General features: G+C 44.7%; 4 protein-coding genes across 4 annotated transcripts; 1 reads left to right on the top strand and 3 right to left on the bottom strand.

The window, feature by feature from the left end:
• Window positions 1–140: 140 nt before the first annotated feature.
• LOC128714732 (uncharacterized) lies at window positions 141–554 on the top strand. The gene has a single exon (XM_053809612.1). It carries the CDS (start codon window positions 141–143, stop codon window positions 552–554), a length of 414 nt encoding a protein of 137 aa, XP_053665587.1.
• Window positions 555–1,226: 672 nt separating this feature from the next.
• Window positions 1,227–6,455, bottom strand: LOC128711320 (protein FAM76B). The gene is made up of 4 exons (XM_053806189.1): window positions 6,366–6,455; window positions 5,559–5,743; window positions 4,906–4,993; window positions 1,227–2,792 (listed from the first exon to the last, which is right to left on the bottom strand). Exons 1-4 carry the CDS (start codon window positions 6,453–6,455, stop codon window positions 1,227–1,229), a joined length of 1,929 nt encoding a protein of 642 aa, XP_053662164.1.
• An 896-nt stretch (window positions 6,456–7,351) lies between these two features.
• Window positions 7,352–8,516, bottom strand: LOC128712170 (pyridoxal kinase). Its single transcript, XM_053807065.1, has 3 exons — window positions 8,424–8,516; window positions 8,077–8,326; window positions 7,352–7,935 (listed from the first exon to the last, which is right to left on the bottom strand). The coding sequence occupies exons 1-3, from the start codon at window positions 8,514–8,516 to the stop codon at window positions 7,352–7,354; spliced, it is 927 nt and encodes a 308-aa protein (XP_053663040.1).
• Window positions 8,517–21,368: 12,852 nt separating this feature from the next.
• LOC128714614 (basic helix-loop-helix neural transcription factor TAP) lies at window positions 21,369–22,745 on the bottom strand. The gene has a single exon (XM_053809487.1). It carries the CDS (start codon window positions 22,743–22,745, stop codon window positions 21,369–21,371), a length of 1,377 nt encoding a protein of 458 aa, XP_053665462.1.
• Between the last annotated feature and the right edge of the window lie 218 nt (window positions 22,746–22,963).

The following is a 22,963-nucleotide window of genomic DNA, read 5'->3' as shown; positions in this document are numbered from 1 at the left end:
TAACCCGATTCAGTTTGTTTACTTCTTTCACTAGCTGCGGGAAAAGGTTAGTTTTGCAAAAATATAATAGGAACCGGTCCTTGATAACATTAATTATTTTTCACTTCTTGATTTTCGATTGTTTCAAATTCCAGAGCACTATGTGGGGATCGGTATTAGCTCGGTTACGGTCTGCTTGCACCGTGTCGATCTCACGTTGTTCCACCAAGATGTCGAGCCAGGTCCGACCGACAACGAGCGGGGTTTCATATTTTCACTCGTTGGCGCTTCCGGCCAAAGCTTCCCCACTCGCTAACCAATGCTCCGTACCAGTCGTGGTTAGATCGAATTTACTGCAAACACGTCTAGTACCGCTGCTGAACTTTGCCAGCGGTTTTAAAGTAAAGGGTCGACTGAAGCGACGTTGCAAGGATTGCTACTTTGTGATGCGTCAGGAGCGGCTGTACGTTATTTGTAAAACGCATCCGCGACACAAGCAGATGTCGATGAAAAAACATGATCGCAACACGTGGATACTAACCGACGCCACACAGGGAAAAATCAGAGCGTGGTAAACGTTGTAATTTAGGAGATAATAACTATTAGTACGGAGTTTATTACGGAAGACAAATATACCATCCTCAAACCGCATTACTGTTCATCATTCAATATTAAGCTGCTACAATGATTATTTTTAATATGTTTATTTGTATCCTCTCGTCCACATTCTGCGTGGAAAGTGTTTCAGAAGGTTGGTGGTGGCGATCAGTTTCGATACCTGGGAAGAAACGTCCGATCACGCGCATGATTTACAAAATCGTTTCCAATCTTTATACGACTTGAATCTGCATTCTACTTCCGACTCACTATTATGATGAAGTGACTGATGGCGCTAAAAACAACTTACATTCACAATTTTAAAATGAGGCAATTGGTTTTGAAGAACGGATACTATTAAACAGAAAGACCACATACATTACAATTAACTTATTAGCCAGAAGAACGCGCATTCACGTTACTGGCCAATGATGAATCTGCTAATCGAGATAGTCAAATCTCCCTTCTAATACGAGACATTACACAAACGTTGGACCATTCTTGCATTTGTTTTTAATTTAAATAGTGTAAAAATAAATGGAGCATAGGGATTGGATGCTTTCCCGCTTTTCAGTGAGCGCATGCAAGAAGCGGTGTATCCACCTCTCGATGGGCACCTTGTCACATAAAATAAGCAGCATTGTTTTATCCTAATCCGAATCACGATCGCTCTCGGACCCACTGTTTGAACCCTCTCGGTCGCTATCTTTATCGCTTCCACCCTTGTCGGAATGATCCTCTCGATCGCTCTCCTTGTCTGAATCGTTGTCACTTCGATCTGAACCACGACCGGATCCGCCCCGGTCTGAACCACGTTCCGAACACTGTTCCGAACCGTCCTCCGATCCGCGATCCGAACTACGGCGGTCATCTTTCTCCTCTTCCCGGTCGGAATCGTCCTCATCCTTGGTCGATGAACCATTGCTCTTGTTTGCTTTTGCTTGTTGCTCGTACGCTTCCAACGGTGTTTCTGACGCATTTTGCGAATCCTCGTTTTGCATTTGCTGCTGTTGTTCGATGCCTCGTTTCATGATTTTCTTCTCGCTCTCGTCCTCTTTGTCGGATTCCCGGGGGCTTTCCTTGCCAGAATCCACATCACGCGGGCTATCCTTGCCACTGTCGCGCGGTGTATTCCTCCCAGAGCCACCCTTATCGGAACCCTTTTCGCTGTCATTTTCCTTGTCCTCTTTGTTGCTGCCATTTTCATCCTCTTCCTCATCATCGTCATCGTCGAGCATACGGTTACGACCGCCACCGGTACGACCGAGCGTCGACGAAGACTTCTCCTTATCGGAACTGTCCTTCGAATCGCCGGATGATTTACTTATTTTGCTAAGCTTCGTCGTAGCCAGATACCCGCTAACCACCACCTTCTTCTTTTTGCTCTCGTCCCGCTCTTTGACCGCCTTCGACAGTGCAGCGATCTCGAGCAGTTGAGCTTTGAGCTTCTTGTTGAGCACGTCCAGCTTGAACTCGTAGTTCTTCTCCATGTCTTTATACTTCTTCATCAATTCCTGCTCGAGATGAAAGTGTTTACCCTTCCAGGCACTGATCTCTTTCTCCTTTTCCAGTATGACGCCATCCTTCTGTTTTAGTTTTCGCTGCAGCGTTGCTATCGTTTCCTTCAGCTGCGTCATCGCAATCACGTGATCGGAGCTGTGAGGATCGACGTAACCGCCACTGCCGCCGCTGCCACTGTTGGCGCTCTTCATTAGCAGCTTATCGGTCGGCATATCCGGTACCATTTTACCCGTATCGGAGCGAGGCTTCTTACTGGAGGAGGACGAATGTCTGCCGTTATCGTTTCGTCCACCGCCAGCGCCACTGTTACCACCACCACCACCCCCGGGACCACCACTGTCTATGCGATCAACACCCGTACCACCGGCCGGACCGACACCACCCGGTCCTCCCATTGGTCCGCCGTGATTCATGTTCAGATCGCCGAGTGGTGGCAGGCTGGACATACTGCCACCGCCTGGTAGATTCATTCCTCCACTATTACCCTGTCCACCAGCATTACCCATCTTTTCGTGCATCCGATCGCGCCTATCATTGCCACCACCGGTCGTTCCACTGCCGCTGAGTGGAGGCGGGAAAGATCCTTCTGCCGCTCGTTTCTTGGCCCTTCGCCGTTCGCTCTCTACCTGGCGGGCTTTAGTGAGGGCGCGTTTATAAGACAGCGTGCACAACCAGCATAGTAACTTGCCATCAACCTGGTTGAAAAAGAAATAAACAAAATGTTGCATTTCAGTACAGCTGGCTGCAATTTAACACTATCACATTAACAAATTGCTCGGTTTGGGCAAAAGACAAATGAATGAAAAGAGAATCAAGGATTAATCACGAATACAATTCCAGTCTCTGGTCAAATGGCACCAACACTTCTTCTCCACATGTCCTTATTGATTGGTCCAATGGTGTTCCTTAAGTTTATAATACTTCTTATCGACGTATGTTTTACGTATTACGCCATTGTTGAATTGGTTCATTAAATATTTTGCATATTTTATGGTGTTTAAGTTTAAGCAGTTGTTTTTTTTTTGTCTGAGCAAAAAAACGTTGTAATAAAACTGAAAATGATATTTTGATTATAAATATATGAAGAGTAGCCATTGTGACTAACATTTCATCCATTGGAAACCAGTGAAAGAACAATCGTTTGATCATGACGCTAAACATAAATAGATCTTCGGCGATTCAATCCGGTGACTTTCGATTCGTTGAACAGTAACAGTGCATTTGGCCTGAAGGATCACTTGTTGATGTAATCGCAAACTTGTGCCTAGTAAAATATTATTTTTTCTAATTAAACTTTCTACTTACCGAATGACATCGGTATATATTAAAACGAATACTAACAATTAGTTAAACTTTTGGGGAAGAATTATGACAAGAACTCAATTAATAACTAGGGAATCAAAATGTCACAAAGAAGCGGCTCTCTTGTAGTAAGGCTTGATTGTCCTCTTATTGATAGTTCCTAATCTGTTTCCGAAGCGCGGCCTGGTAGCATGATGGTAGCGGCGCCGTTCTACATACGAACGGACCTAACCAATCCTCCCTAGCAAGGACTGACTGATCCGGCTACGTGGTAAAATAAGTTTAGTAAGCCAGAAATGCCTAGTAGGTCGTAACGCAAAGAACAGAGAGAGAGAGAGAGGGAGAGAGAAAGAAAGAATCTATTTCCGAGTAGCGCGACCCTACTGGCTAGTGGTAATGGCGCATGTCTTCCATGCCATGCCATTCCATGCCGGTACCCAAATCTCATAGGTTCCTCCATACAAAGATACAATACGGGATACGTGTTAATCATATGTGTAATAGACCAGATAGAGGAGGCATGACCTAATGAGCCGTCGTTACGCCAAGAAAAGGATTAATCCATTACTGACACTCTGACTGGAATGGGGGAGATAAACACGGAGCACAACTAATTCAATTCAAATTAGTTGTTAGAGCCTCTACCTCTCATTGCACAATGTTGCTAGGTTACATTTATGCTATTCATGTAAATTGTTTGCTCTGATAAGAAGGGATGCTTCTAACCCCTGACATTAATCTTCAGATCACTTACTTTGGGTAAAACTAAAAAAGAATTACGTATGTAATGTGCACACAGCTAGGCTGAGTTTGGTAACTTTCTCCATTAAAGCTCAGAAGACTATCATCAGCCATGCGTGACGTTGTGATAACATGTAATACGATAATTTGCTATATCTTACATTAATATTTGCTCACAATTTGTTACCTCAACCAGGAACGAATAACGAACTTATTTGCTAAAGTAACACAAAACATTAATTGTCCTCGTTTTCGTTCTATCTTAACGTTACTTTCGCTAGCTCATTTAGGTTAATCTATTCCTTTCTCCTAACCGTTTCATTGATTTCAATATTATCCTAAAACGGTTGCAGTCCCTTTGCACCGTTTGCACGGACAGAAGAAGAAGGTGTTGAATCGTTTGACGCCATGGTTGAGGGCATGGTGCCTTGCTGTATATGTATTCGCTTTTGCCGGCCACATATCACGGCACGATCATCCTATTGGTGGGCCGACCGATCGATTTGCGTGCCATGCGTGCGCGAGAGTGTCCCATTCGTTTTGAAGGGACTCTGTGACTTTTGTGAGGAGATGTTTTCGTGTATGCTCATGGTGTATCGGGCCGCTTCGGCCACAACCGGTTTTACTGCATCCTCTGCAGTGAGGATCGCTATCTGTTTGAGCTTAAAACACCACCAGTCACCAGTCACGGTCTGTGTGAGTTCGGCTTTATTCGCGCTAGTGGGCTGCTCTAGGGCTGAATCGCAGTAGGTTTGCCATTCTAACCTTATAATCGGGCCTATTAAAGGCGCACCGCTGTTTGCACTGATCGCACGTTACTGCTGGTCCATATTTTAACTCGGAGTTTGTACACCTAATCGGGGTGGGATGGTACAAATATGTTTGCGTCATAATCAAACGATTTCTTTGAAGGATTCATGTGGTTTTTATGGCGGAAGATAGTTCAGTTGTTTTTTTTTATTCTTACTAAAGGCAACGATTAGGAATGTAAGCCTTGTGTTTGTGATGATAGGGAAGGACAGGAAAATGAACATTGCATGAAGAAGGTATTCGAACAACATGTTAAATAATTTTACTCAAATATTCAAAACTAGACTGAAAAAAAAACAATTTCCAAACCAATAGTTAAGTAATTTTTTATCTATGCTGTTTTAATTAACATTTTGTCATAGGAAGGAGCAAACAAACCGAAATAAAAAATTAGACACATCACAAAGGATAGCGACAATTGAAGTAGGCATTGCTTGAACGGAATAAACGCAAAACTTGTACTGAAATGACACAGTGTTCAGCGTTAATGCTCTGGCGTGACTTTTAGGAAGGTTTTGGGATACGGTTTAGGATATATGAGAAACACAAGTGTGAAAAAGCAACAAAGAACACCTCAAAACGCACGATTCGCTTTCATTAACACAAACCTTTGGCATTTGGATCCGATGAATGCTGCAATGATGTTGCAGAGCTCACAGGCGGATGGTTTTCCATACTGCTTTACATTCGCTTCACACTTCCGGCAGATAGCCGACGTGCTACCCTTGGACGTTTGCTGGAACTCCGAGCGACAGTAGGTGCACTTTACCACCGGAAACGATCCACGGCAGTCCTACCGGATGTCGAGGAGGGAAGAGAAAAAAATAAAGGAAAAAATTAGTAGGTATTGAGCACAATTTCACGTTTTATAACTAGTTTTCTTAGATTAAGGTTACGAATTTTCACCAAAGCCAGCGTAAACACTTTTCACGGTCACAGTGAACTTTAGTCCCCCAAACATTCCCTTGTTCTTCGCTCTCTCTCTCTTTCTGTCTTACATACTCGAACGAACACACACACACACACACGCACGTCCATTCTATGACGCTTTCACACATAGGCTTTTTTCAACTTGGCAGTAGTGGAAATTGTGTTATTTTTTCGCTTATAAACACTTGCTGAGGCGTAATTGTTGAGAGTGCTTTGCACAACCTTGCGTTTCGTACCAGTGTACACAGCGAAAATGTAAATTTGAAATGATTCACGTCACTTCTCAAATAGGATGCCATTTTCTAGATCCTGTTGGCGTCATACCCGCTTTCACGTAGTGCCTTAGGTCACTTTGATCGACACATTTTTGCGCGTATCTTTTGTGCATTTCTTTGGAGCATTGTTTCGTCAACAAACTAAACGCCCCAAAAAGCCTCAAAAACGAGTGAAAAAGGTACACCACTATAAGAACGTGTATACGTTACCTTGCAAAGCTGCTGGCCCGGAGACAACTCCTCGAACGGATGGCGTGAGAAGCATTTGGAGCAGGCAAACAACATCACGGCACCGCTCATCGTTTATCGTAAAGGGGGTGTAACTTAAAACCACGCACGTATACGCACGAAATAAACGAACAAATTTGCTATTTGGTTTGTTTGCCCTTTACACCGAACAAAACCGTTTTCCCTGCTCTTGCGTTACGCTTTTTTTGTCTATTTTCTCTGCGTCTGCGTCAGTTGTTTGACGTTACTGTTTGACGCACCCGTGTAGGGAAGGTGACAGCGGCATAGCCCACTAGGAAAGCCATTTTGATATCGTCTTTGATAGTTGAGGTGCATGGAAAGCAATCCATATTTTTTGGTGTATGAATTTTTGGTAATCTGCATACTTGTTGAATAGTTTTAAAAGCTAATATGTCTAAAAGAAGCATAAATAAAATATTTCAGTTTAAATTGAACGTTCTACACCACGTTTAAACCCTAGGTTTAATGGGTGCAGCATCGTTTTAATTTCGAAGGAACGGCAGGAACGGTCCAATTGTGGTGTTCTTGATACTGAACTATAAATATGTGAAAGGGAGAGTAGGGAATGAGAAGAGATAAGAAAACAATTGTAAGTTTGAGTTATCAGCTAACAATAACAAATAAATATGAATAAATAGATGCTTATTGGTCAACGGTTCTTATCTTGCTTATCTTGCGCTGCAACAATGTTGCATGCTTTCATGCTATTATCATTCCGGACAGCCTTTATGTAGATTGTACTCAGCTATTACGACAACGATGATGATCAAGGCAAGTACAGTAAAATTCGTACTACATGCCTACAGTTTCACAGATATATTTAACCACTCAAGTTGGCTTCACAACAAATGCATACATTATTTTTCCCTCAAAAAAACAACATTCAGTATTGTCACAATCGTCACAAAGTTGATAAAATACCTTCGCTCCATCGTCCAACGTCGTCTTTACATCTTTTCACATTTTAAAGTAATCTTCGGTTGTTCAATGTCGGCCTTGCTTTGAATGAGCTTCAGCTCACGTTCTTGAGACGTAACAGGTACTTTACCCTGGAGTACCGGTTCCGGGATGAAGCTTAGCGTTTTCGTAATCACTGCCTGCAACGTAGCAATCGCGCGTTCCAGCGTAGCGCCAATGTCATTGTTCGTCAGCGTCGAGTGTGCCAGAAAGAGCGATGCAAATAGATCACCTGTACCGGTGAAGCGGATAACATTGTTGCCCTGCTTTGGAATGCTTAGTCGGTACTTTTCCGTTCCGGCGTTGGTACGATTACTGACGTACGCCAGCAGTGTCTCTTTTGCGCCCAACTCCGACGACGAAATCGCAACCGTTCGAACACCTTTTTCGTGGAACCATTGCATCGCATCCCAAATGTCCGTTTCCGTTTTGATCTGCTTTCCAGTGAGCAGCTCCACTTCGTACTGATTCGGTGTAATGATGTCAGCGAGCGGGACAATTTCATCGCGATAAATGGGCAGCAATTCCTTCGGCACGTACATTATGCCATCGTCTCCCATCACCGGATCGCATACTGTAAGGAGAACACAGCTCATCAGACAATGTGCTACAATGTTGCAAAATCACTCCTACCACCTCCACCACTCCTCTCTATCAAACGCTTATCTAAATATAGATGCTTCCGAGTATACACGCATACATTTGCACCACCTACCATAAATCAGCTTCTCGTTCACGCTGCGAAGCGATTTGAGAATGGTTGCGATCTCGCGGAGGAACGCCGGGTTGCCGACGTATCCAGTGAGCAGATGTGTGTAGAGTTTGTGCAAATCATTGTCCACCAGTCCACCGTAAACGTCCGCCAGTTCTTTCTCGTTCAGCACTTGCCCCTTGAAACCGTTCTTGTAACCGGTGTGGTTTGAAAATTGTACCGAATTGATTTGATCTACCTCAAAGCCAAGCACCTGCAAGGAAAAGTGGCAAAATATGCACTTTTATAACTTGTTCTCCTGACCCAATTAACATTGAACATTGCTACTAAACACACTGCACGCTACCTACCTGAAGCGGAAACACGGCGCTCTTGTTTCCCACATGCCCATGTACGACATGGCTTTGAATTGATAGCACACGGTTAAACCCACTGCTGGCCATGATGTGTTCGTCCGGGCTTGTGCGTAATACTCGGCAGCTGAATGCGAACTAACAGCGTCGCTGTAAATATGCAATTGTTATTAAATGCATTTGCTTCCCTGGTGCGTTGGAAGGCTCGTGTGGATCACGTGTATGAGTGAAGGCAATTGGCGATAAGATAACACATACCCCTTGCATTGAATAATGTTCTATTAGGCAATTTAGCAATTCATCACGTCAAGAATTGGTTTGATGTTGAATAATTACTGAAATGTCCATTTGGTGGTGATGAAAAAACACACACACTAGGATTTGTTAAACAAAACGAGTGTAAATTGTGGGTTGTTTATTTTTCAAAATCGCCATGCGTATGACAGCTGTTTGTTGATGCAGGGCTCGTCTGCGCGAGTAGTCGCCATTCATATTCAAGGAATTTTTTTTATAGCGTAATCTTTTATTAGATAAAAACTGATTTTAAAAATTTCTATAACATAATTTCATTTCTTAGACATTTTCGCGTAGGTGCCTTCCAAATTGTATAGAATTAATTTAAAATAAAAAGTTGCACACGCATCACTGGGAACATAGCTAGCCATAATTTTTTATAGCAACGGTTAACATGAGCTATAGAGCATTTTCCACCACTGCATTACAAGTTTTTGGTTTCTTTATGAACATATTTTTTGCATTTTTTCTTACTTTTGGATAAATCGATATTTATTTCTAATTCAACCAATCACTTCAAATTGTTTATCGATAGTTGCTGCATTCTAAACACACCACAGTAATGTGTTTCGTATTACAAAAAGAGCATCATTAGGAAAACCGCAATTCATAAACCGGATTTCGGTGTGGTTTTGTTCTACTGCATGGATTACTGATCGGATTAACAACGGATCGGCATCACTTTTCCCTTCCGAACGGCATTTCATAGAAACTGTTACACCGGCGTTAAAGTGCATTTGTATGCATTTAAAACGAATTACACCCAGCATCGGTCGATGGAATCAGATTCATATCAGGTTCAGGTTCATATACAAAAAAAAAAAGACCAACGGAAGCACCAGTCTCGGATGTCCTTACCAGAAAAGGATAGGAAAACTGTGAACGTTGGTTCCGTTGCGTTGCAGATGAGAGCGATAATGGTTCTGGGTAGTACTGGCGCGGCTTTTCAAGGGTTTTGCAAAATTCAATTGGGGTTATGTTACATCAGCGCACACCCCCATGACGCGGGGCACACACGGCTAACCATTCTCGTGGGCCGTTGTATCACCGTGCTTTGCATTCAATCAAAAATATTAAATTACTTCCGCACGCCCTTCGCTATGCATCGATGAACGCTTCATGTCCAAGGGGCGCCTGTAACCTTTAGAATTTTGTAGTTATCTGGTACCGTCATACACAACGGCAAACTGTTGAAACACTGGAACGGGAATTATGCAGTTCATTGAAGCAATTCCATCAACAAGTTTCCTCTTTGCTCAAAATCTGTTCGGAAGTTAGAAAATCACGCCAAAAAAAATGGCTCGTGTTCGGATTCTTCGAGTCGCTTGAAAAGGTGGAATTCTACAGGTAAGGTGAATCTCTCAACTGCAGGCTGCACGTGGCAATCGGGACTCAGTGGTTCCTCCATTGCATCGCTTATCAAACGTACCCATCTTGGCACGGGGCCACATGCAGGAACGATCGTCCCGTGATCGTGGTGAGCAAAAGAAAGAAGTATCATTTTACTTTCCACCCTTCTTTTGGTTTTATTCTTGACGCTACGATTCAAAAATTCATATTTTTTTTTCGCTAACATCTATCCTTGCAGTAGCCTAATTTAGGGTCCTTCGAAGTCCGCACACATCGCACCGGCCTCGTTGAGGGAATCAGGTAGAGATGGGTACGGTGTGTTGATAGATTATGAAGTGGCCACTAGTGCTGTTACGGCGTGCTTCGGGCCCAAAGTTGAGTGGCGCAACGAGATCGTAACGCATCGATTCAACTCGAGAGGGCACAATTGTTTGTAAATATTTCCGGAGCCGGAAGGGCACTACAACTGTACGCTCGATCGTACCGCTTCGCGAGGGGATTGTTTCCTGTTCGCAACGTCACGAGTAGATGTGTGTTTAGTGCATGTAATAAATGGAAGGAAGGAATAACGCAACCTACTAATACATTGTAGACGTATCCAAATTTTCGTTCCGAAAGTATCAATCTTTGGTGTTAATCGTTACATCTTTTCGCTGGAGTAAAGATTACATTCAATTACAATTATTGCCACAGCTAACGATAACCGTCCTTACAACGTTCGAACTCCGCACACCCCAAGTCCGCAAAACTCTCCCTGCGGGATTACCGAAATAATCAATGTGGGGGAAGCAACCCATAAAACCATTGCAACTGCACAATGGCTTGCAATTTATCTCTCATAAAAAAAAACACTTCGAAATAACCCAAAAAAGGGAAAAACCACGACAGCACTGAAACTGGAGCAAACTGAAATCGCACGCAAAAAAACCGATTGCCACCGATTATGATCGACACATGCATCTGTCGGGATTTTCGCTTTTGGTAGCGATTTTCCGATCCTATTGCACCCGGATGTCTCGATGAAAATAAAATACACAACAACCACGTTGGCGCGAAGGATGTGTGTATGTGTGTTAATAATTAATTTTTGGTCCAAAATCGTTGAAATCAACAGGAAATTTCCGGCGCACCGGAAGTTCCGGAAAACGGTATGTCCATAAATCAAAAAAGGACAGCGATTTCGGCCTGGGTCCTTTCCGTCTACCGGGCTGCGATTTATGCAAATGCAGCTGTCACCAGGTTCCGCTTGGTTGCCTGCCAATGGTCAACATCGCTGCGTGGCTGCGGACCCTTTCGAACCTCGGCACCTTAATGGCTTAATAGTGGAGAACGATGGCTTTTACACCTTTTTCCACTGGAGCCGTTCCCATTTGGTGCCGCTTTAACGGAATTCTCCGGTCGGTGCGTCACAGGACTCACGTTTCAAACCGGACCGGAAGGTGGCGTTTAACTTTATCACGCCAACTGCATCAGTACGCAACGCCGGGGGACATGCCGGGGCGCATTTATAGCACGTGGCGTGCTGCCGTGTGTGCAGTTGTGTGGAACGATCAGGTTTTTTTTTGTACTCCTTCTGTTGACAACAGATTTTTTTTTCGTCCCCAGTATATCCTGCGGTGTGCAGCTCACAATAGTGAAGCAGACCTCCCAATGTCAACGGTTTTTCGCTTTCCGACACCTTTTCCAACAAACAGGGAGCGGAAAAGAAAGATCTAAAAAGGATGAGAGAAAAAAAATGGAAACCGACCGGCAAGGTGTGTCGGTGAAGTGTGAACCATGGCAGGACATCAGGTAGCTCTCTTGCTCTCCCCTAGCGAGGCTTAGTTGCGGTGGCTTCATCTGGTCGATAATCGCATAAACATTGTCACTTCGAGCGGGTCTTGCCGGAAAGGTGCTAAGACTACTGTCCATTAACAATGGGACACGGTGGGACATCGATAAAAGTGAACATGACGTCCTATAAAGCGTTCATTCAGGCAGAACGGTACAAAGGAAAGGAACTGAAGCGATGGTGGGATTTCGGCAAAAAAATGGAATGTAATTGGCGGTGTTTTTGCTGTTGCATATTGGCTACAGCTGTTGATTGCTTTTAGTGCAAAGTTCTCAATTTAATAGTTAAATAACCTTTAATACATTCTATTGTCGGGTAACTGTTTCAGTTTGTTCAATAGTTATCACTAGAACTTCCAGGGTTTTGATGACTTTTTATTCCTGAATAGCTCTTGCATTAACTGCAAAAAGATATTGGATAAATCTATTGGAGTTAGAAGAATTCGTACTAAGCAGATTTACTGGTGCGGGTATTTTTTAGCGCCAAATAGCTTTGATTCTGGAAGAATTTTAGGATCGATAAATTGTGACTAAGAACTTCACAGATCCCTAGTTTTCTACAGTCATCTAGTCGTATAAATTATGAGGTAGCTTGCGTTTTTCTTGAATCGATGTTCTCTATTTTTTTTATATATTATTTATTTGTTTTAAATAACTTTACCAACTTTTCATACAGGTACCCTGCAACCTAGGCTGCATGCGTCACACCCGAACCGAAGAAGTTCTACACACTAAAATCACTTCGTATTTGTCTGCAATGGTCGATCTGACTTCTTTTATGTATTTTCTTAGCTTCAACAAGACCAGGAGTGCCAAGTAATAGTCTTGTCCTGGACACCACATCAGAAAACACCGCGACAGTAGACATCACGCGTGAAGTGCAGCAAAACCAGAAGGTAAAGCCCCCGAATGTTGCATCAATTGTCCAAACATTGAAGAAGTACCTGGACTAAATCAAAACAAGACAAGAAAAACCTGGATTTTTCAAGACCAATCGCATATAGCCAGCAGGTAATTGTCCTGAAGGAGCGACTTGTACGAATTACTTCGAACAGAGTTTATTATATCGTTTTATCGAAGACCATTAACCCGTTTAAAAGCACTCGAAAGCTGTGGACAGAATATTTTTGGATAAATCTCAGTAAATTCTTGGCCTGCTGCATGAGTCCTCTAAACCGCTAATGGTCGCCATCACTCCATCGCCTACTACGCCTCCTCTGTTCATGAGGACGACTTAAAACAGGTTGGGTCGTCCGGTGTCATTCTCATGACATGACCAGCCCACCGGAACCCGGCCTGGACCAATACGCTGTACGAAAATTGAACATATTGAGTCATATTTCCGGTTGTACTGGCTTTATCGCCGTGACGGAAGATATGTAATAATTCACTATATTAACTGTATGTAAGTGAATTAAATATGTGATGTTGCTACTCCATCCTTCATTTTCATACAACCAGTTGATTGTTTAAATGTCTCAACATTCACATAGCGGTGTAATGTCCGTAACATTTGGACAATCTTTTCCCACGGGACTAATTGTCCACTTTTGTAGATAACACAATAAAACCACACGCGTATGCCTGAGTGTTATTAGCAAACAATCATCCCAAAGTTGGGCACGAGTGCCGAATGATGATAGTGAAAATACAACCTCGATTTGGTATAAAAAACGGCCCAACACCACAACTGTCATGGAAGAACACAGAAATCACTTTTCACACCATTTCACCCACTTCCCGATGAGTCTTCCGGAAGCCGGAAACCACCACTTACGGTAGCGCCATCGCTGCAAACTCCTTCCACCCGGTTTGGTCGCTCCATCGGCGCCAAACAGCGCATGTTGCAAGGCCGGGATTTTTTCACACCCGCCACGTGCCACGTTGGTAACTGATCCGGTTGTTTAGCAATGGCGGCACATATCGTCGTGTTTGCGCACACTCCGGTAGGTGTTGGGGTGTGACAAGATTGGCTCTTCGCTCATTCGCTCCTCCTATATGCGTGGTGCCGCGTTTACGTTTAGCATTCAGTTTACATTTAAGTGACAACACGCGCCAACAAGTGGGTGCTCGTGGTGGCGCAATCCGGGGAAAAACGGGGTGAACGATTTGTTTATTCTTTCACCGGTTTGGAGGTTGGAGGACACGTGCCGGGTGGGCAAAATCCGGATCGGTGAATTAAGAACAATTAGCCAAATCGCCTCAACCGGATGGTGGTGCGGTTCCCGAAGCGTCGTAAATGGTTTCTAATAGAGTGACAAGTAGTCACGTGGCTAACGGCTTCAACCCGCTCCTGCTTTGATTGGCTTGCGTTGGTCGTGCGTTATAATTTGATTTGATTCGTATTTTCCCTTCGTTTCGGAAAAAAGCTTTTCCCAACCATTGGTACGACCCGACCCAAGCACAACTGGTTTACGCGTCACGCAACGGGAACGCTGTGATTGAGTTGTTTAAAGAGCGTGAAATTTTATGCATTTCGTTCCGGCTGCTCGACTTAACTGGGCTGCCCCGGACGGAGCGTGTCCTGCCGCCAACCGCACCGGAACGTATCGTACGGACGCACTGCTGCTAAACAAATCGAAAATGGTAATGAATTTAAATGCTGTTTACTTTCCAAACGGTTCGCAACACTGTTTGCTTGTCCGTGTCACATGTTACGTTACTGGTCCGGCTGCTTTCCTCGGAACCGGCCGCCACCGTAATCCGATAGGAACCAATTTCAAGGAATGGTTAATTTTTCGGATGGATTTGTCCCCTTTTTGCGGGCAGGGCATGAAAGATGAAAAGGGCCACTAAACGGTGCCACATGCGTTGCGATGTTCGCGCATTGGTTGCGGTTGACAAACACGGACGAACGGTGGGCAAGAAGGTGGAAGAAATTTTTTCCGAAAAAACCAATTTGTACCAATTCGCTACACCGATCCGGAGCGGGCAATCGGGAAAGTGCATTTCAATATGGTTAAATATTTTCAAAAAAAATCAGGTTGTTCGAAAAAAGAAAAACAGTAAATCTTCTCAAAGGAAAAAGGAAAAGGACACGGATGCAAATGGGCCCGGGAGCAAGAATTGAACTGCCGGCTGCAGGAAGTACCGAGATTTCACGCTAAATCTGCCTGCCAGTGTATGTGGTCCCGGAAATGGGCTTCTGTTCCGCTGTTTTCCACCCCCCACCCCCGTATGCCTAAGGGGAAAATGGGATTGAGAAAATTGTCTCCAACGTTTCCCGGCCGATTCGTGACGCCGATTCCGTGGTTCCGCCGTATTGCTGGAAGCAAAACTTCGTTAAGTGGAAGATTGTCTTCTACCTGCAGGCTACGGAAAGCTAAGGACGGAAGCTGGCCACGGTTAATTATGGGCCACGGCATATGCAGCCGGGTGTGGGTGCGTAAGAAAATTCAATTTGTTTGCTTCTTTTCATTGTCGAACTACACGAGGAAAATTCTTCCGTCCGGAACCATTGTGCAACCGGAGGGAGTACTGAAGGCACCGTTGCAACCCTTATAAATTGGGTGATTTAATAGCAACACAAGCACTGCACACATGGGTACGGGTGGTACCGGTTGCGGCAAACTGTCCCGAGGCTATTAAAAGCTAATAAAACCGGGCAAAAGTTTACGTTGCCTTCCGGTTGTGGATGGCTGCGAGGCGCTGCGGTACGGCAAACGGAAGGCAAATGCATTCATTACATATTTACCTAACGTCAATCATGATTTCCTACGCCGAGGTGATTAGACGGGATGAGACGCACGGGAGCGATGCATTAGCGTTTTTATCCTGCCAATGAGCATCGGTAAAGATTGGCAACGAATGCTGCCGTCCCGTTGGGCAGAAACGTGTTTGCTGATAGGATTAGAGGTTAGTTGGCATTTTTTTTTTTGGTTCATCTAACCGTCGATCCCTTTTTCCCCTGATTTGCCCGCATTGGGCCAAAAAACACTGGTCCCGTTGGAACGTGACAAGCAACGAACGAACAATCCCTGGGTGCGCTTGGTGTGGCTAATTTCTTGAGTTACGTGTGCGTGTGGTAGGGCATCGAATCAAAAATGTTTTAATCATGCCCGTAGCAAAGTGGGTTTGTTTGTTTGTTGTTCTTCAGACCAAGCGACCAATGTTGCGACACAAGTTTTGGGTACTTTAAAGTTGTAGCAACACTTTAACGTTTTGGGGAGAGTGCCGTGATTGATTGACTTTTAGTTTGCTGTTTGAAGGTTTTACAACTTTAAACCGGTGGCAACGAATGGGTCGGAGGCACTTGATTTGATGTCCATATTGCAGGATGATCTATTTATTCTTCCAAATAGTTGACATGATTGATCGATGCTGTTACTGAGTTTCACCTTCCAATATTGAATAGAACATTAAGATTAAAGATCTCTGAATCACATTTTAGGTTTGGAGGACTAATTGCCCAAAAGAGGAGGTTTGGAAGATGCAAGGATATTTTGATGAGCACATCCTACCCCAATAGTACCTACCTTGCTCTGTATGGCACCCAGTTGGTAGAATATGTGGAACAAAAAAGACCCCACTAGGAATTCGATCATTCTTGGAGAATTCAAAGTTTTTCCTTGGAGAATTGATTTTTATGTATTTCTGAAAATGGTGAATGATGTCTAGACTTAGGTCTTGGTACTCTTCAGCGTATAAGGCAGGTCATCTTCAAGACATGTGGCAGTGGCGTCGAATTCCACGATTTGAATCTTCTGAGGTTCTACGTGAAGTACGAAACTGAAAGATCCTCCATGTTAGATGCATACCGTACTTCAATATAGGATGATCTTCTGAATTAGGAGATCAGGATTCCTGACTCGCGATCGGTGATCTGAATCCTCCAGATGTATTCTTTCATAGAATGATCAGTTTGAGTTGGAGTTTGAGGTTTTTTTTTTTGCAGAGAGAAGAGTTTGTTTGTATGAATGTCTCATTCTTCATAGTCCAATATGATTGTCGTTTTGTCTCTTGAATCTCAGACTCACAAGATCGGAATGAAGGTAGGAAGTAACAAGACCTCTCCAAGCACAACGATTTCAACTTATCAAATTAATAATGAAATAAACAGACTATGGTCACCTCTATTTACGCATGCAAAAACAAACACTCCAACTTCCGCTCAACCGTTTGCAGTTGTAGCATCTTTCATCTCGATGCAATCTAGTTCCATCTGTTGCATCTGCTACCCGCAACCTAATGCCAAACCGCGAAAGGCTAAACAACGATACGGCCAATCAAGTGTTGAGGGACAAAATAAATACATTGGCACTGGTGGTTTTGCCGCCAGTTATGTTATTTCACATGTCACCCGTTTTGAAGTTGTTGCTGCACGCGGGGTGGTTTTCGAAACGGGTTTAGTTGCAACACTCTCGGTGCATCCAAACACCCGTGCAGAACCCTTTTTTTTCTGCAAGCCTGATGTTGCATATTTGATGCCTCTTATAGTCTCCAGGTCCGGTGACAGACGAGGATGATGGGACACATCTGTTCCACATTCTGTTTCTGACCCAGTTGAAGGGGGTTTATCATCGGTGCGACATCTAAACTCCCCAACGACTACAGTCGTAAATGTCAGTCGCCGGTTTTATGGCTCCAGAAACGGAAAACATTCCACTTTTCCTGAACAATCAATGGAGTTGTCAACAGTTTGAACCTGGTTTTAAAGTTCCCCGGATCCCTGGTTGGTGTCTAGAACATAGCGGAAATGATCGTTAAGCTGATGAGCTGACCTGCAAGGTCTGTGGTACAAGGATCTTCCCAAATTGATGGGCATAGTTGGGCAATTATGTCTACCGGCGCTGCAGAATGATTTTTACGACCGAAAATTGTACACTCCAACCGAAAAGGACCTCCTGCAGCGATGCAACTGGCCACGCACTTGGTAATAAAAATTATGCCAATGTTTGATTTGTCCAATGTTCGACTTACAATAACGGCCCCGCACATGAGCCTTGCGGTGCAGGACACTTCCATGCCTGTGTTTGTGGCCGTGCACCACCTTGCAGAGGTTTTGCTGAGGTTATGACAAAATTATACGGGGGCGATACGATTGTACCGTGGCTCATTGTGTTTTTCGAAGGGAACACGGCGGACGGCCGTAGAGCCAACTCAAATGTTGGGCTTTACACATTGTTTGTAAATGGATTTGGTCCCTTTTCTCCCCCGTTTTCGCCCGAGTGCGGTTGGTGCGGAAAAAAGGGGGCAAAGAATTGGAAATGTATTCACGGGCGTTGTATCGGTTTGAATCTAATTTCCGCCAAAAAGAAGGTGTATGAAATGCAAAAACCGGCTTTTTCCGATGTACTTAGCGCAGTGTAACGTACTATTATCATGAATGGACGTGGGACCAAAGGAAATTCGTCGACAAATCCAATAAAATGTAACGACAACTGACATGACAGGACATACTGGACATGAAAATGGTGTTACATTTTTCCATCTGTAAGCCATGCCACGAGTAAGACACCGAACAACCCGCCTTAAGCAGTAGTTTTCGTTTAAAAAACTTAGCGAAAAATACTCTTTATTTACCAACTTGAAGATCGGGATCGTACTTTTGCTATCATGTCCTTCCTTTTACCTTGGAGTTTACAGGATCCTCCGACAAGTTCCATTCTAGAGCCTTCAATATTTTAGACCAAACACTGAGGCCCTAAACCATAAGATTCTCTGTGAAATTAAAACACTTTCTTTCAAGCAACTCCACCGTTCTCTAGTCTTCCGCATAAGCATTCAGTACGGTTTATAAATAATTCATGTAATATAAAATGGAATTTATAGATGGAAATGGCCATCACATGATGAGGTGTTGCGATGAGGTTCGTACCTCCGGTTGTCACTCGCTCCCGAAACAGTACTGATTGATGAGGAATCGATGGCAAGTACTTCGTCAAAATCATTAATATTTCTCCAAACGGAACACGGTGCAATTAGGATTCTCTTCTGTATGCTGCAGGACGAACATTAACGATCTGCAGGTCGGATATTCATGAGAGCAGCAGCGTTAGAGTTGGCCCGTTTGTCTATTTTTTTGTTTGCTACAAACTACCAGAGGAGCGTTGCGCTCGAGATTCAGCCAATCCGTCCGTCCGGTTGCGAATGGTCGACGATGCGAACTTCGCGGCGCTCGTCTAAAAACGGGAGGTGGATGCAACGAGAATTTGAACGACGAAAAACGTATCATCAATCAGCCACGTTTAGTAGTTTGTCAGAGACTGGCGCCGCGCACCGGGGATGAAGGTGAAAGGGCCGAGCGAGATTTATGAGCACTCTCTAACGAGCACGAGGGACGCTTTGGTGCACCGGTGCCCGTGGAACAATGGCTATAACAATAATAGTGCAGAGGAAATTCAATTCCAAGCCCTCGAGTGCTAGGGCAGCACGTCGCGTCGGTTAGGCAGCCCGTTGGCAGCGTTGTGCGTTGTGCTAGCCCGACCAATGCACCGCTCGGAACCCCCGAGGTGTTGAACAGTGGATTATTCGCATAATTCGGCCGCTTGACAGGCCCGTACGGTTCGGATCGGGAACGCGGCGGGGATAAAAGGGACGCGCAGAAAGGACCCGCAAGGACTCTTCGCCTCGGGTTTGACGAAGTTGCCTCGCGCTGTCGTTCGTGTCGGATGCTAGCGGTGATTTGGATGTGCAACCACCGTCACCATCACCTTCAATAGGGTCTTTTGTGCGCTTCCAGCAACGTTGTGCAGGCAACGAACATGCGTGCGCCAGCGATTTAAACCGACCCTTAGCCGAGCGCGCACGCCGGATGACGTTTTTGTACTGTTTGTTTGCTTCGGGTAATTGTGATGAATTGGGGTTTTGCGCTTGCCAGCCGAGTTTGAGCTTGTTCCACGTTGGACAGGTTTCAGATTTAAAGGGACCACCAAAATGCACCCGTGATTTTCTCCGTTTTCCACCCAAAATTCGATGCGATTGGTGAGAGGGGAAAATCGTATCCTTTCCCATCCAGCAGTTGGGTCCGTACGTCAGTGCAGCTCGACGTCAGCTTCTAGCGGGTGACAAACGTTAGCAATGAATTTTTGATTCCATCCATTCATCGCCGATTCAGAGTCATTGTTTGGACATTGTGGAACTCCCTTTTCTTTCGGCTGGTGTAAATAGCGAGGGTAGCGCTCGGAAGCCGGACCGACCTGTCCGTTAATGCGCGAAACGAATCTCGTGACATTGCGATTGGCATCACCGATTAGAAGGTTCAAATTATTCGCTAAATTGGTGGAAAAAAAACAACAAACTTCATCATAAACAGCATAACAAGGTCATCCGCCAAGCGTACAGATGCAATACGAAACATATTTATGTATAATGGTTGGTGTTTTCCGGTACTTTATTTTTATTCATCGTTTGCTTTTCTTCGCTACTATTTTCTGTGGCGCTAAAAACGTGTTAAAAAGTTCCTACTTAGCTTGTGTATATATAGAAAAAATCTCTCAAGAGGCCCTGATTTGCCGAAGAGCACTTTATAGCTATACCTCTTAGTTGGTACAATGTATATGATTTGTATTTTGTGAAGGCAATGTTGCAGAAGGAATTGGCGAGATGCTGAAATCGGATCGGAAGGAGCAAAAGCAAAAGAATTTCGATCCTTCCAACGGATTTCTCCGCAAACGATTGTTGAGTGAGATTTGCAGCACCGAAATGTCACGAAACAATCGTTCACCTCCTGCACTTCCCACAGGGTTTCTACGTCTACGTAAACTTTCGGCAAGAACTTGACTAGTTAAATCAGACCATCGTTATGTTGAAAAACATTCTGCAAGTTAGTAAGCAAATCATTTTACCTCAGATCATTGCTTTCCATTCCGAAACTGATGAAGCAAAACAAGCTGTTTACTCGACAGAAAAGTTGTAAAAATAATGTTTATCTTAACGAAACGTACAGTCGTTGCTGGAAAGAATTTAGAATCATATTTCTATAAGAGGAGTTAACAAAAAAAAAAAAAGATGAAAATAATGAAAAGAACAGAACATCGTAAATGAAAACTGTCACTAAACATGTGTGAAAACATAGAAAAAGATGGTGCAAAATAGAAAACAAAACTAGAGCGGAACATTAAACAAACAAAACTAGGAGAACATTAAAATAGACAATCGAAAAAAATGGGAAACTTCCGTCACAAAATTCCTTCCAGCACCGATTGTAATGGAGTAAACGATTGAAACAGTTAAACATGCATTTTCTGATAACTACGTGGATAGAATCACCATTGCTCTGCGATTTTAAGAACCGGCCCTACTGTATCCTCACACCTGTTGGAACACACGCCAGCCCGTTGAGTTCTTGCCACAGAACAATCACAAGTCTATCGCCATGAACAACATGATTGCCGTGAGTTGCGTCTAACCTATAGTTATTGTACCTCTAGAATTGCTTTTAAAAACCGTTCTTCGCATATCACTTTTCGTGTTTAAACCTTCACTAAGCACTGGGCAGTAGGAGAGGTGGGGGGGTTGCCTCCACCTTCATGCTACGGCGGCACCACCAAAGTCATCGAATATGCCCGAATCTAGCCCCGTATAGCTGGGATCTCCGTTGCCTTCACGCCAGGGTGGAGTTTGGTTGTAGAAGCTGCTGTTGTAGTGCATTGACTGACCAACACCTCCTGGGGGTGAATGGCGCTGCTGCTGGCTGACCACTTCCGGACAGCTTGCTGTTGGTCTAAACTCGGACATTCCATTCTGTGCCATCTGTGGGTAGTAACCGTCGCGACTGTACGTTGGCTGCTGTCCGGGCTGCATGTTTGGAGGTCCTGCGGCCAACGACGACGCTTGTCGAGTGCCATTATGATGGGGATGATGATGATGGTGAGGTCTTTGCTGGGACATCGACATCGGCGATGCGGTTTGCTGTTGTTGGTGTGAATATTCGGCTGGATATGTGGACTGGTTCACTGGTGGCGACCGTGCATTGTAGGCCGCATCGAAGGCACCACGAAATAGGTTATAGTTTTGTTTGGAAAATTGTCCCGTCGCAGCCGTTGCTTGAGGAAACGCAATATCTGCCGTGCTGGGCCCATTAACAACGGCACCGTACTGCTGGATGCTGCTGTAGAATTCGCCCGCCGTAAACGGTCCTCCCATGCCCCAGTGCTGACCCGGCGGCGGTGGGTTGATGAACATCGCGTCGAACAGCTCCTTGTTGATGCGCTCCCCGCTAAGCGTGAGGCTCTGCAGCTTCTCCAGATCCAGCTGTATGGAGCCGTCCAAATCGAGTAGCTGCACCAGCGAGAAGATGTAGTTGTACGCAAAGCGCAACGTCTCGATCTTGGTCAGCTTGGTGTCCTCGGGAAAGGTCGGCAACGTTAACCGTAACCGTTCGAGCGCCTCGTTCAGTGTATGCATCCGGTTCCGTTCGCGATCGTTCGCCTTCAGCCGCCGTACACGCTTGATGCGCATCACCTGCGTGGGACTCCGGTTGCGCGTGATACGACTTTTGCCCATCGCGTACTTTCGCTTTGGCTTCTGGTCCACACCACCATCGCCAGGCGTGGGTTTAACCGGAGTGGAAGTTTGAACACCCAGACTGGGACAGAACGAGCCACCGGCTTCTTTCTTGCTTAGGGACGCCACTGCCGTTTTATCCTTAAGCGATTGTCGGCCTCGTTTCTTCGCTGGAGGTGAAGTCTCGGTTTCGGCAAGCATCATATCCATCTGGGTTGGTATCTGTGGGGCGAGCGCTCCATGCTGAAAACTCAACTTCCGCGGGCCCTGTTGCAGACAGCCGGCAAACGTAAGATCGCCGGCGCACGACTCATAGCTCTTTTCGAACCCACTGTCCTCCGACGTGTAGTCGTCGAAGTCTTCAAACGAGCGATCATCGAAACCGCAGTACGAGGACATACTTCGCGGGTCACTCGAAGCCTTTGGAGCACTGGGACAGAACACTGGTACAGAGGTGACAACACTTCGTGGATAAAAGCACACTCATGTGGCTACACTTTCACCGTCAGGCACTATAGTTAGTATCTTTATAAACTATTCTTAGTAAACTCACTCACTCACACACACACACGTACGGTTAATTTCTTCTTAGCTTTAAGTAAAGTCGCATAGTGCAG

The sequence above is a fragment of the Anopheles marshallii genome, chromosome 3, assembly GCF_943734725.1.
Source record: "Anopheles marshallii chromosome 3, idAnoMarsDA_429_01, whole genome shotgun sequence".
Classification (NCBI taxonomy): domain Eukaryota; kingdom Metazoa; phylum Arthropoda; class Insecta; order Diptera; family Culicidae; genus Anopheles; species Anopheles marshallii.
The sequence above is the reverse complement of the archived record's forward strand: the minus strand, read 5'-3'. Positions and strand labels throughout refer to the sequence as shown.

Excerpts from the sequence above, each read along its gene's own strand:
- LOC128714732 (XM_053809612.1), top strand. The coding sequence starts at position 141 with ATGTGGGGATCGGTATTAGCTCGGTTACGGTCTGCTTGCACCGTGTCG.
- LOC128711320 (XM_053806189.1), bottom strand. The coding sequence starts at position 6,455 with ATGAGCGGTGCCGTGATGTTGTTTGCCTGCTCCAAATGCTTCTCACGC. Across the intron at positions 4,994-5,558 it reads ATCGGATCCAAATGCCAAAG|GTGTACAAACTCCGAGTTAA; the intron begins GTTTGTGTTAAT and ends CACCCCGATTAG. Across the intron at positions 2,793-4,905 it reads TTAATAGGCCCGATTATAAG|GTTGATGGCAAGTTACTATG; the intron begins GTTAGAATGGCA and ends TTTTTCAACCAG.
- LOC128712170 (XM_053807065.1), bottom strand. The coding sequence starts at position 8,516 with ATGGCCAGCAGTGGGTTTAACCGTGTGCTATCAATTCAAAGCCATGTC. Across the intron at positions 8,327-8,423 it reads GCGCCGTGTTTCCGCTTCAG|GTGCTTGGCTTTGAGGTAGA; the intron begins GTAGGTAGCGTG and ends TTTTCCTTGCAG. Across the intron at positions 7,936-8,076 it reads GAACGAGAAGCTGATTTATG|TATGCGATCCGGTGATGGGA; the intron begins GTAGGTGGTGCA and ends TTCTCCTTACAG.
- LOC128714614 (XM_053809487.1), bottom strand. The coding sequence starts at position 22,745 with ATGTCCTCGTACTGCGGTTTCGATGATCGCTCGTTTGAAGACTTCGAC.